Source organism: Triticum aestivum, chromosome 6B (genome assembly GCF_018294505.1).
Source record: "Triticum aestivum cultivar Chinese Spring chromosome 6B, IWGSC CS RefSeq v2.1, whole genome shotgun sequence".
Taxonomy (NCBI): domain Eukaryota; kingdom Viridiplantae; phylum Streptophyta; class Magnoliopsida; order Poales; family Poaceae; genus Triticum; species Triticum aestivum.
The window spans coordinates 703,461,703-703,474,835 of record NC_057810.1 but is presented as its reverse complement, the minus strand read 5'-3'; the positions used below and the strand labels follow the sequence as shown (position 1 = coordinate 703,474,835).

The 13,133-nt window shown below is 44.9% G+C and overlaps 1 protein-coding gene across 1 annotated transcript; it reads right to left on the bottom strand.

Moving 5' to 3' along the window:
• Window positions 1-8,752: 8,752 nt before the first annotated feature.
• LOC123135009 (cytochrome c1-2, heme protein, mitochondrial-like) lies at window positions 8,753-9,953 on the bottom strand. Its single transcript, XM_044554144.1, has 3 exons — window positions 9,898-9,953; window positions 9,386-9,587; window positions 8,753-9,066 (listed from the first exon to the last, which is right to left on the bottom strand). Exons 1-3 carry the CDS (start codon window positions 9,951-9,953, stop codon window positions 8,890-8,892), a joined length of 435 nt encoding a protein of 144 aa, XP_044410079.1. The 3' UTR covers window positions 8,753-8,889.
• Window positions 9,954-13,133: the final 3,180 nt, after the last annotated feature.

Genomic DNA, 13,133 nt, shown 5'->3' with positions numbered 1-13,133 from the left:
AACTAGTGAAGCTATCTATATATGTGATGTTATTCAGCTGTACTATAAGGTCCTGGTGCTATCTATAAATGGGAAGCATCATTCAACCTGTTTTCAACATGTGAACCCGGAGCAATCTGTAGTCTATATTAATAAATTTTGATAGTAGTGTATTTCCATGATCTGTTGCAAATAATAGGAGAATGATCTGATTTATAAATAATAGGAGAATACCATCAACTCCAAAAATATCAAACATGGTAACACAATTGGACCAGCGTGTCAGAATGCTTATAAAATATTAAACTGGGTAAACTGTGGCAACACTTTTGCTCAATTGGGTAAAACGGATGAAATCTCGCTAAACGGGGTAATTATTGTCAAAAATGTAAAAATAGGGGGTAAAAACCGGAATTTACTCTAAATTATACCAGGCAAATATGCAATGGCAAATATGTTGTTGTTGCACTTGAATGTGGGACTGCACTGGTAATAGATGATCTTGATTCAAACCCAAAGGATCCTATAGTTGCGAATGCAAATATGCAGTTGTTGCACTCGGAATGTGCACCCCAATTTCGTGTGCACATCTTATTATTAGCCCATAGTAGAAAGAAATGGACCACAATTATCATAGATCGACGACAATCTAGAAAATGTTTGCAATGGCATAACATCTGATTTAAGTGGCAATACACCTAGAAAACGCTATGGTACTAACCATACGCATTTGAAAGCCACTAGAATGTACGATTGTTCTTAAAACGAGTGGTTTTTTAAGCTCGTGTAAAGGTTGCACGCTATTGGGATCTGTGTGAACTAGGTGTGTGTTGTTATGGTCTAAAGTCAAATTGCAAGTGTCACTTTGACTTAGTGTAGTACTTGCAATTTGACTTAGTGTAGTAATTGCAAGTAGGTTGCTAATGTTGGGCTGGTCCCACCGTTGCATGTACTTTCTCTAGCAGTGGTAGAGGGCAACATGCATGTACACATCACTCCATGTGAGGGAGAGAGAAAGGTGACATACAACCTCCTTGCTTACAAAAATAAAATTGCAGACAAAGCACAGTATTCTCCGGTATGAAGCATGAGAAGTGAGGGAGTTCCAAAGCTAGGGTGAGTTAGAGAAAATCAAAATATAGTGTTTGATATTTTTCACACAAAAAATGAAGTATTTGATCTTACTGAACCATAATTATTACTCCCTCCGTCCCGAATTACTTGTCACAGAAATGGATAGAAATGATGCATCTAGAGCTAAACATATGTGTAGATACATCTATTTCCGCGACAAGTTATTCGGGACGGAGGGAGTAGTATATAGAGTAGCATATTGTTTCCTGGTCTTTATTACAGAAAAGAGATTGGCAACGAAAAGAAGTGGGGCATGAATCACTAATTCATGTGCCTCCGCTTCACATTAGCACAACGACGCACAATGCACAAACATGGGCATGGCCACAAGTGTATATAGGAATATGGTCTAAATTACCACATTTGCACAAAGTTAAGCCCTGATAATAGAATAGATGCCCACAAAACGTTTGACATTAGTTGACCTCTGCACAGATCTCGGTGAAACTAGACGGTGGTGATAAGAACTATACCTACATGAGTGCTCATTTGCAACTGTTTACTTATGAAAGTATTGTTCGAGCATGGTCGATTCAATAAATTAGTGTGTCATGAAGAAAATACATACACGAATCTCCTAACTCACTAAGCTCCATAGGGATGGGAACCCTGGGAGTCGATTGAGGGTCACTTTTGGATTGAGTCACTGATTTTGACTAGATCCTTGCTGGGTTTTGTGAAAGCAACGGCCTGAGCGCCTCCAAAGTCCAAAGACTCAAATTGTGTTCCTGTGTCGCTCGAACTCTCTGGAATCGACCCCCTTGTTGTGTAGGAGTACCTCCCATCTCAATCTTTCCAACACTTATTTCCTGCGTCCATATGTCCTGCCGCTCCTCTCCTCTCCTCTCCTCCGGCCACACCCGCACACTGGTTTCGATGCATCCAGCCGCTTTGCGTTCAACCGCACTAGACAGTTGCCTAGCCACAACCCTTCAACTCGACCCGCTTTCAAGATCCGGATCAAAGTATGCCGTAGTCATCGTGAATTCGCCCAGCGGGAGACAATTGTAGATGGGGAGGTGCCCTAGATCGATCAACCCACATGATAGAGGTTGCCTGATCCAACGGCAATGGAGGCACCACATCTGTTGATGGGAGAGAGCCTTTCTTGTCAGGGAGGGAGGCAATTGCTGACAACTCTAGCTGAGCCATATGAGTCAATCTATCTATTTATGTTACTTCTTATTTGCGACCACTGATGGTTTTATATAGTTGGTCATACTAGAGTAGCACTAGGTTCTCAAAACAGAATCTCTATTGATGGTCAATATATTCAATAAAAGATCTGATCATTTGTATCTACAGTTTTACCTTATTTTCATGCTTGCACACCGATTTATTGGATTGTTTGGTGCAAAGGGGATTGACTACCTCTTGCTTGCCCAAAATCTTTGATGCGGGGATCTAGGATGAAAAATCCTTCTCCTATCAGTTCATGTTTTTGTATAAGTCACCAAGGTTAAGTTGTTTAATTGATAGTGTGGTGCACGTGTACTACTTGGTTAGAAAATCTCATTCATTCGCATTTTGCCGGATGATGGCGAAATGATATGAATCAGTTTAGCCACAGTTAACCTGATATGTAGGGATTTAGGTGGTTAATTATCTCATGATTAGTTGTTTAGTATTTTTTTGAAAGATCCAGCAAATTGCTGGCTTCAATTAGATTTAGCAGAAAGCAGCGGAAGAAACAACATGAGGAGGATCCGAGGATCAAAGGAAAAAGGAAAAGGCAGCCCTATTAGCTGCAGAACAACACTACACTTACAAGACGGAACGCCATCTGCCCACCGCAAGACAACGCAGCTCCGACTTCGGCGGAGAAACTACGGAGAACAAAGCAAGGTTGGCGTCACAGGAGACCGCCGAACGGACCACATGTCGCTTGTCATCGTACGCTACCGGAGCCCCACACCGCAGCTTCGACTTCATAGCAACAAGCACTGAGGTAATCTCACGGACACGCCGGAGAAGAGCCGACTACCATGACCAAAGCCACGCCTCCGACAATGCTCATCACCGTCATCGTTGCCACAGAAGTCAAACCTCCCTCATTGCCGGACACGACCAAGCAGCACAAACAACATTCTCCATCTATCACTGATCCCCCTGGCCGGTAAGGAGCTCCTGAAACGATGCCCCAAGAGGCACGACACACATCGCCTTCATCGCCGATCCCATGGGATCAAGGGTTTCCCCCGAGCAGCCTTGCGTGGTGGAGCGAGCAGGAATGTCTCAACGACGCCTAAGAAGGAAGCGACGCCCGCAGGCATCGCCGTCGCCTGCCCCAGCCCAAAGACTGGCAGCAAGGTCTTCACATGACGTTGCACCTCCAACCACCAAGCCGAGCCAGGCCACCACCGCAGACACACGGCCGACGGCCGACGGCCCCATGCGCCCACCGTCCGCCGCAGCCACCAGATCTGGACGCCGGGGCCCAGGTCTCCATCACTGCCGCTGGTCCGCACCGGATAACCGCCCGCCCCTTGCGCCCGACGGTCATCGCAGCCACCTCGCAGAACAGGACACTGGGGCCCGATCTGCCTCACACCGCCCTCTGGAGCCCATCGAGCCGATGGCCGGCGACGCGCATGAAGAGCCCATGCGCCGTCGAACAGCTCGCTCCCGCCTGACCCTCTCCTCCGCCGCAGCACTGACCCCGACCCCGCCCCACGGTAGGCACTCTGCAGATCCAGCTGGGGCTCGCCCCGAGCTGCGCGCCCACGTCCCACGCGACCGGCGCACGCCCAGCCCGCGTCCCGTGCGGCCACCGCGCACCCAGCCCGCAACTCAATGCATCACCACCAGCCTCGCCTCGCCGCTCGCCCAGCACCAGAGCAGAGGAGCTCCACCTTCGCAGCCCACCGCCGGATCCCGCGCCGTACGCCAGATCCGCGCCCTGCGCACCCACGCCTACACGCACCCGCGCCTCTGTGTGCCGCCTCGCCGACCAGCCACGCCGCCCTGAGCGCGCGCAACTGCTCGAGCTCCCGCCGAGACAACCAGCCCGCGCTAGCCACCTACGGACGGGAGGAGGAAAAAGGGGCCCTGCTGCCGCCGAGCCGCGCGGGCTTTGCCCGGCGACCGCTGCCGGCGGCGGCGAGGGGAGGAGAGAGGCGGTGGGTGGGCTGCTGGCGGCGGCGGCGGCTAGGGTTTGCTCCCAAGCCGCCCGCGGGGGCAACGCGAGAGCAGAGTGATCTCGCCCGCTAGTTGTTTAGTATTGCCTCCATGAAGAGCCCATCGAGCCGACGGCCGGCGGCGCGCCTAGTTGTTTAGTATTGCCTCTTCATTTCTTTTCTCTTATATGTGTGAAGGAAAGAACCCATGAAAATAATCCGGTTTCAATTTTTCTCATGCATCTACCTAAAAATCAGGTTAAAAGAAAGTCATACAATACTTACAATATATTTTCTCTTTGTTATCACTAGCTGAATTAATGTTCAGTTACTATTGTCTTATATCCTCTATGTAGCTAATGGCAATTAATATTGGGTCAACTGTATTCAACAAATCATGGACAAGGAATTTGTTCCATATCGGAACGAATCATGTACATGTCATGAAGCTAACAAAGCTTGTGATCTGACATGGTCTTCTTATATCTCATGGATTTGGAATGACGGGTTTCAATTAAATATATGTCTGTATTTGCAACATTATATGCAACTTCAGCACTTCCTCTCTGAGCTATTTCCTGCTTTTGTCTACTCATATATTTATTTGTTCTTGGAAAAATTGAATAAATCATATTCAACAACACTTGCCATTTGTGGTTGTGCCATCAACAATGGACATGTTGCTTTTAAGATACAATTCTTTAAAGGGTCCACTGAAATACTGCCATGCGCATTGGGTTAATTTATATGAGAGAACTCAGAGCTGGTGAGACATAGATGGGACATATTTGCTTAACAAGTATTTCTTTGTAGGCAATATTTAGGAGTCATTTCTAAAAATATTTTTTAACTAATCTTAGTTTCCAGATTGTATATAGTTTAACCCTTGAAGATTTTGAAACTGGGTAGGAGATAAGAGAAGACCCGCTAAATTGTTCAGTGACGTATACTGATCAGTTTCACTATTTTGTGGCCTTAGCTCTTGTGATCAAGGGAAGCTAGCGACTGCCTAATCTCTTTCAGAAACATGTGTGCTTAAATTGCCTTCTTCTCATCATGTATTATTACATACCGACTCATTTTTCATTTGTCATTTTTCTATTACACTCTAAGGTACCAATGTTTGTTGCCCTACAACAAGTTCAATTTTCTCACTTGAAGCTCCTATTATTTTTTCATTTCCCCGTAACAACCATGAGATGCTGCATAGTGACCAAGAGTCACTGTGACCAAGATTGAGTCTTTTTTGAGTACTTGGTAGGAAGATTAAAAAAACAATTTGATGTACATAGTGTTGCTTGATGTTTTTTTTGAATACAATTAACTTTAAAATTTGTAGTCGTATTTGGTTATATTAAATGCAGTTACTTTTCACCATGGACCAAGTACCCCATGCAAATTGGGCGCAAGTACGGAAATATCTCTACTAATATCAAAATATATGATAAATGTAATAGCTGAATAAAAAATAACTGCCAAATCAACGAGCTCACAACTCTACAGATTAGTGGCATGCCAAAGCGAGTATTTACTTCTAGTATCACTAGCAAAAGTGCCCGGGCGTTGCAACTGGAGAAACAAATTATCACACTTAGCGCCCCATCCTTGTTACCACTTATTTTCTTTGTCCTCATTCTCGGTCATGATGTCCACTACACGGCGAACTTTCCACCTAAGCTTGGAGCCAATAATGAATCGTCTACATACACAGACCAGCGGTGGCGTTTGAGATCCCGGCCATATCCGCACAATCTAATGCTTGCGCCTTGTGTTTGTGCTATCAATATTTTACATCGTAGTAGTTCAGTACCAGTCTGTAAAGGACACAAAAAATCTCCAAATTTAACTTTAGTTTAAAACTATCAACACCTTTTTTCGCGGGGTAAAATGATCAACATGAAAGAACAAGGGAGGTTGTGAGTTTGATTCATGTCACAGTCAACTATTTTTGCCTCATCTCCTAAACGGGGTGGTGGGTCTGATTTGTTGGGCCGGGTCGCACAGACAGGTTGGGAGGGCACTGTTTTTTTATTGGTGGAACGTAACACGGACGAATGGGGCAGGGCCCGCGGCCCAGGACAGACGATCTGTAGAATAGCCTAGGTAAGTATGGAGCAACACTATGACATACCAAATGAGAGGCCAAATAATATTATACCTCCATTTATATAAAAAATAGCATATATGCCCATGGGTAACAACGGTTAAAAAAAGTGATATAAATATAGTGAGGATTGTACTCCCTCCGGTCCTTTTTACTCTGCACATTGGATTTGCCGAAAGTCAAACTTAGCTAAGTTTGACCAAATTTATATTAGAAATTATTAACATCTATAATATCTAATAAATATAATATGAAAATATATTCCGAGATGAATCTAATGATGTTGGTGTTGTTATGTAAATGTCAGTAATTTTTTATATAAACTTGGTCAAAGTTGGATGAGATTGACTTCAGACAAACCTAATATGCAGAGTAAAAATGACCGGAGGGAGTATGCACAAACATAACATTCAACGTGCTATAAAGTTGGCACAAATTTAATAAGGATCATAAGTGGGTCTGCTGCAAAGAAAGAAAAAATAATGTGAATTTAGTGAGGATTGCATGTAGGAAAAAAATGCCACATCATTTTTATTCATATAAGATATGAGGCCAGTACGCCTGCCATTGGTTCAAATTAAATTCCATGCCAACCAAATATGGCGCCCACAAGTCCCGCATGTCCTATCCCATTTGGTAGGGATCCTCCTTCAATCCTCCTATAATTACCGTATATTTCCTTCCTCTCTCTTTCCTTTCTCTTTTTTTCTTTATTTCTCATACAATTAGTGTGCATTTCTTTTCTCTTTCTTTCCTTATATCGAGGATGTCATGAATCTCATTTGCCAGCCGGTTAATTACCACATAATTACCCTCTATTTCCTTTCTTTCCCTTTCCTTTGGCCTTCCTTCTTTATTTCTCATACAATATTCACGCCTTATTCTTTGCTTAATTTCTGAAGCAGCTCGATGCACGACAACCTAAGAACGTATATAAATTGCAAAAAAATAATGTAAAATAGGAAGGTGGGACTATTTAATAAGTAAACAAATATGAAAAAGCTTCCAGCCTCCTCCTTGTCCGTTCCGTGGGCCGTAATGCGCGCCCGTCTTGGCCCAGCATTCCGTGCCCATCAAGTGCCCAACTCCTCGGCCTGAGTACGCTTGCTTGCTATTCTTTATGTTAAGGAGCCAGACGCCCGTCTCGGCCCAGCATTCCGTGCCCATCAAGCGCCCAACTCCTCGGCCTGAGTATGCTTGCTTGCTATTCTTTATGTTAAGGAGCCAGACGCCCACATTGGCACGCCCATGAGCCTAGCTTAACTGGTCTGCTATGTACGCAACTTTGTTTTCCTATTTTTTATTAAATACGAGCACACACAACCACGTGGGCCAGATGTAAAAAAACGACGGTGAAACCGACAAACTCAATAGTACCACCTCGGATGTAGAAAATATAATATAGTGAAAAAAACTAAAAGCGTAAATTTCTTGGGAAGAAGCGTATTGTGACGGTGAAACCACGGAGTCAATCCGTGCTTTATTATTAGGGAAAGATTTATTTATACTAAGCTTTTCTACTTCCTTAAATTACAACTTATTATGACATATGATCATATAATTACAATTCGTGTTTTTGATGTTTAATCTTTTTGAAATAAATTTGTATAAATTAGAGAAACATGGAAAAGAACAAAAGCATACATCTTCACATATTAATTTATGCCACTTGGATAATTGCAAATATATGTTCACGTTTGCCTCTATTATAGTTCCCTTAAATATCATGGCAGATAGTTGGCCAAGGTTTCTAGAATACATGATTGTCTATTCGCTGTGCAATAAAAATAAAAATATGTAACTTTTTTTACTTCCTAAACAGGGAAATATATGACGTAAAAAATGCCTATGAGTGGTTTGTGTTAGAAGTTTTGCATTGTTTGTGATCAGACGTTGTTGATGTGACTCTCTGGATTGGGGTGACATGGCCCGTGGGCCCAACTACCGTCATGGTGGGGAAGGCGCCTTTCTACCGGTGTAGAAGCCGTTTTCACTTGGCAAGGTTGGTTTCCAGAGCTTCGGCAAAAAAGCGTGAAACAACCTCTCTTGTCTTTTTTTTTCATGGAGTTATTCTCGGCCTCTGCATCAGTTCGTTCATGCACATGACCATATGTCTTTGACGGCTTTCTAACGCCCGCCGCATGTATCCATGATCCCAGCCCTGGAGCTTATATTTTATTTCCCTGATTTAGGATGAGAGCCTATATCATGTGCACACACACCATTATGCATGGTGTATATTGAGAGAGGAAACACATTCAATAAAACACGTTCTTTGGGAGTTGATGACGTCGACATTTTTCTTAACGTGCTTCAGGATGAGAGCCTATCATGTGGACTCGCTCGCCATTAATGTACATTGAGAACGAAGGTACACTCCATAAAAATCATGGGGACACTTCATATCGAAAAACTTCCCTCCATTCTAAACACGACGTGCATGAGGATTTATTCTCGATACTACTCGATTCAGCACAAAGATACATGTGAAATCTTCAAGGAAATAGGTAAGCTTCACCGTAGCATGACTCCAAACTCTGGACATCGATGGGCCGATCAAGCCATCTGGATAGTTGTCCCAATGTAGGGCTGGGCAAACTGCATCCACATGGCGCTCGGTGGCGCCATCTTCTTCATCAGCTGTTGGCACATGGAGACACCGCCGGTGAGCATCCTAGGCATCGTCGTCGTGATGTTGCCCCCGGTGGTGTACAGAGCCGCCCCTTCATGGATCTAGAAGGAAAAAGAACAACGAAGGATGTGTAACATACTAGTGGTTTTGTTACTTCTCATGCGACCGAAAAATGTTACTATTTCTAAGTCAATGCTAAGAACTGTTCGATCTAAGGAAATACCGAAATTTGAGCATGCTTGCAAACTGAGCTAGCTTAGTTGATTAGATTTTATAGTGAAACCTGACCGTCTTGATCCATGTCCTAGGCTTAACATGTGTGCTTGCACTTTTTTAGATTTATTTCAAGAGTTAATGTTTTTATTCTTTTGGCAAAATCAAGCGTCTACATGTGTTTCATTAAAAAAAAAGGTGTCCTACTTTTGTGGTGAGGGCGGTGAGGTCCGGCGTGTACGAGCCACCGGATGGGGATCTCACAGCCGTCACAGCTTCCTCCGTGACAACGATCTCGGCCATCTGAGCTTCCACCTCGCCCTGCGCCGCCGCCCGAAGGCCGGCGTAGGGGAGCATGACGTGGCACCCCGCGCAGACCTGCATGAACACCTTCTGCCCGCGCTGTGCCCTACTCGGCAATGCTACACGTACAAACGATTTACAGGCCTTTACAGGATGGTTAACCTTGATTGATCAATAGGTGAGCGGGGCGGCCCATCCCCCTGAAAATCAGGAGGGGAAAGATTTGTGATTGGTTGTTAGAAGGAAGGAGGGTGTAAAAGCATGTAAGTCTTTGTATGTCTAGCATTTTTGGTGCCCTACTTCATCCATGGATGGGTCAAAGTAAAAACCCACAAATTAATTCTCAGAAAGAAATTGAAAAACTCTGTGATCTACAGGTGCCGGTAGAAACGCGTCGTGTGTTGCTGTGTGCTCACCCGTCCTGCGGCGCCCATGAGTAGGCCGCCGGGCAGCCTGCCGCCGGTGAAGCCATTGCCGTGGTTGGTGCCGGAGCCCGGAGTACTGCTACTATACTTTTGGTTCCGCTCTGGTGGTAATTTGTTGTGTACGAGTTGGTGTCGTGTGGCCTGCTCGAGCTCGTGCTGCTTTATAAACTGTTATCTGCAAGCTCGATCTGATTCATCTAGATCTGCAGGGTTCATATCCTAATCAGCGTGCAAGTCGCGTGCATGGATATATTAACATCTCAGAACTCAGTATGGGAGGAGTGGTGAATGGATGTGCTCGGTATGGGAGGAGTATAAAATCCATCTAGGTCGTCGGTTGGGCAGTAGTTGTCTGTCTTGGAGGATGCATACATGCATGCCACTTGCTATAGTTGCTACACGTAGTACTCAAAAGATTAGGACCTGTTAAGTAGCACACTTAAGGAAAAGGAAAAACCATGTGATCTACACACGTGTTAGTAGTAGAAACCAAGCGTCGGGTTTGCTGCTGTGTGCTCACCCGTCCTGCGGCGCCCACGAGTAGGCCGCCGGGCAGGCCGCCGTCGGTGTAGCCATTGCCGTGGTTGGTGCCGGAGTACTACTATACTTCTGGTTTCGCTGGTGATGGTAATTTGTGTGTACGAGTAGGTGTCGTGTGGTCTTTTTTTTTTTTTTTGCGGTTGAACCTTTGTATTACTTAAGTGATAATGTCACGGTCTGTATTACAAAGATCAATAACTTCTGACAAGCCAGAGTTAAGCCAAACTACGGTTCTATTATCAGTTCTGGCATATTTTACCAAATAGTCACTAACGACATTCTAGCTACGATGGATATGAGTAAAAATAGTTGTACGGAGAGTACGAAGATGCTTGATTTCTTCCACCAATGAGGCAAGGACCGATCTATCAGTGGCCCCATCATTTATCATCCTCACAGCTTGCAAGGAATCCATCTCAACATGTACTGGTAGCTTCGTTCTCTGAATTGCTATTGATAATCCCTCCATACACGCACTGAGCTCTGCTTCTAGGGCGTTCCTACATGAGAATAGCACCCTACATGATGTAAAGATAATCTGGTCCGTGCTATCACGAAGGACCATTCCAGCACCTGCACCATCATCGGCCGTCCAGGATCCATCAGTGTTTAATTTTGCCCAGCCCTCCATTGGCACCGTCCACAGAGCATTCACCACTGGTTCCCCTCTCTCACGAGGCAACATAACATGGTCATAAGAGATCACCTGTTTCCCCTTCACCCGCTCCTCGTCAGAGTATTTTAGTGTCAAGAGCGAATCTAGATAGCTCACTAGAAAGCTTTTTGATACCTCCATTGGCGGAGGTTCCTTGTAGTGAGTCACCTCATTTCTGTTGTGCCATACTCGCCATACCGTCAACATTAGCATGCATCGTTCAATTTCAGTTAGTGGCTGCAACATTTGAAGTAGCCACTCAGTGCCCGTATTTTCCACTTCTTCTAGCTTCGACAAACGCCATACAGTGGCCATACATCTCCACATTTGCACCGCTAGAGGGCATCTGCATAAGGCATGAAAGGCGTCCTCCTCCTCTCGTCCACAGAGCGGGCAATTCCTTCATTGTTCAAGCTTCCGTTTATGTTTATTCTGCCAAGTTGGAAGAGAGTTGATAGCAGCGCGCTAGGCGAAGTTCTTCACAATGGGCAGAACAAGGCTCTTCCATATCATTTCCCAACATGTACGGTGGCCATCTGGAGAAATGCTTGATGATTCTTCTGTCATCCTACACATCTCGTTGAAGGCCATAGTGTATGCCGACTTCACTATAAATGCACCACTCTTCGTTGGACCCCAAGCAAGCAAGTCATTGCCTAGTCTTGGTGAAGCTCTTATTTTCAGGATCTCATGTACGTCACAGGAAAGAAGTGCTTGTTGTAGCAGGTTAACATTCCAGGATCCATTTTCTCTTAAGAGTTGGGAAACCCATCAATATCTGTATGTACCTTGTGCCGAAATTGGCATGTACGAGAAAGGCTTAGGAATCCAAGCATCCCTCCATATTCGAATACTCCGGCCGTTTCCCACTCTCCATATCAGCCCTTTCTTGAGCAGATCAAGGCCATGGCTGATAGCAGTCCAAGTAGAAGAAGCATTACCCGAGAAAACCGTATCCTCTAAATTGCCATTGGGGTAATATTTACTCTTTAACAATCTTGCACATAAACTCTCAGGCCTAGTTAGGAGTCTCCACGCCTGCCGAGCTAGAAGGGCCTAGTTGAACAACCGATAATCATGGAACCCTGCACCCCCTTTGCTTTTTGGTTGTTGCAGTTTTTGCCAAGACTTCCAGTGCACCTTCCGTTTCCCTTGGGCTGCACCCCAATAAAAGTTCCTGACCATCACCGTGAGATCATCACAGATAGAGTAGGGAAGTTTAAAAACTCCCATGACAAACACCGGAAGGGCTTCAGCAACGGATTTAATCAAAACCTCCCTACCCGGTTGGGCTGTGTATATACTGAGCTCGTGCTGCTTTATAAACTGTTATCTGCAAGCTCGATCCGATCCATCTAGATCTGCAGGGTTCATATACTAATCAGCGTGCAAGTCGCGTGCATGGATATATTAACATCTCAGAACTCAGAAGAGTGGCGAATGGATGTGCTCGGTATGGGAGGAGTATAAAATCCATCTAGGTCATCGGTTGGGCAGTAGTTGTCTGTCTTGGAGGATGCATACATGCATGCCACTTGCTATAGTGGCTACACGTAGTCAAAACATTAAGATCGAGTTACCCGATCAGGATGCATCCCTGCGTCCCGACCGAAAAAGTCAAAACGTCATTTTGCGTGTGTGCGTGCATGCGCTTCGAACCACTCTAAAAACTATTACAGTAGTTATTCAAGGATTTTTTGGGTAGAATGCATTACATGCAAATGTAACGGGTATCTACCACAAATTTGACCCCTTAAATGTTTACAGACGCGTTCGGGCATTGTTCCTTCTGAGCCCTATTTGTCCATGCACGCAACCATGCTCCTCATTTTTCCCTTATATGTCCGGTCACACGCATATGATTAGTGAGGATAAAAAGAGAGAAAGAAAAGAAAGAATGATTAAACAGAAAGAGTGATCCAGGGTGGGCCAAATCCTATGCGGTGCACTGCCCGGACAAGCCCGCAACCCCTCATAGTGCCCCATATATGGTCTGGGTTGAGGTGTGCGGCTAGTCCGGACACTTAGGGAG

Excerpts from the sequence above, each read along its gene's own strand:
- LOC123135009 (XM_044554144.1), bottom strand. The coding sequence starts at position 9,953 with ATGGCTTCACCGGCGGCAGGCTGCCCGGCGGCCTACTCATGGGCGCCG. Across the intron at positions 9,588-9,897 it reads TCATGGGCGCCGCAGGACGG|GGCACAGCGCGGGCAGAAGG; the intron begins GTGAGCACACAG and ends ATTGCCGAGTAG. Across the intron at positions 9,067-9,385 it reads TCACCGCCCTCACCACAAAA|ATCCATGAAGGGGCGGCTCT; the intron begins GTAGGACACCTT and ends TTTTCCTTCTAG.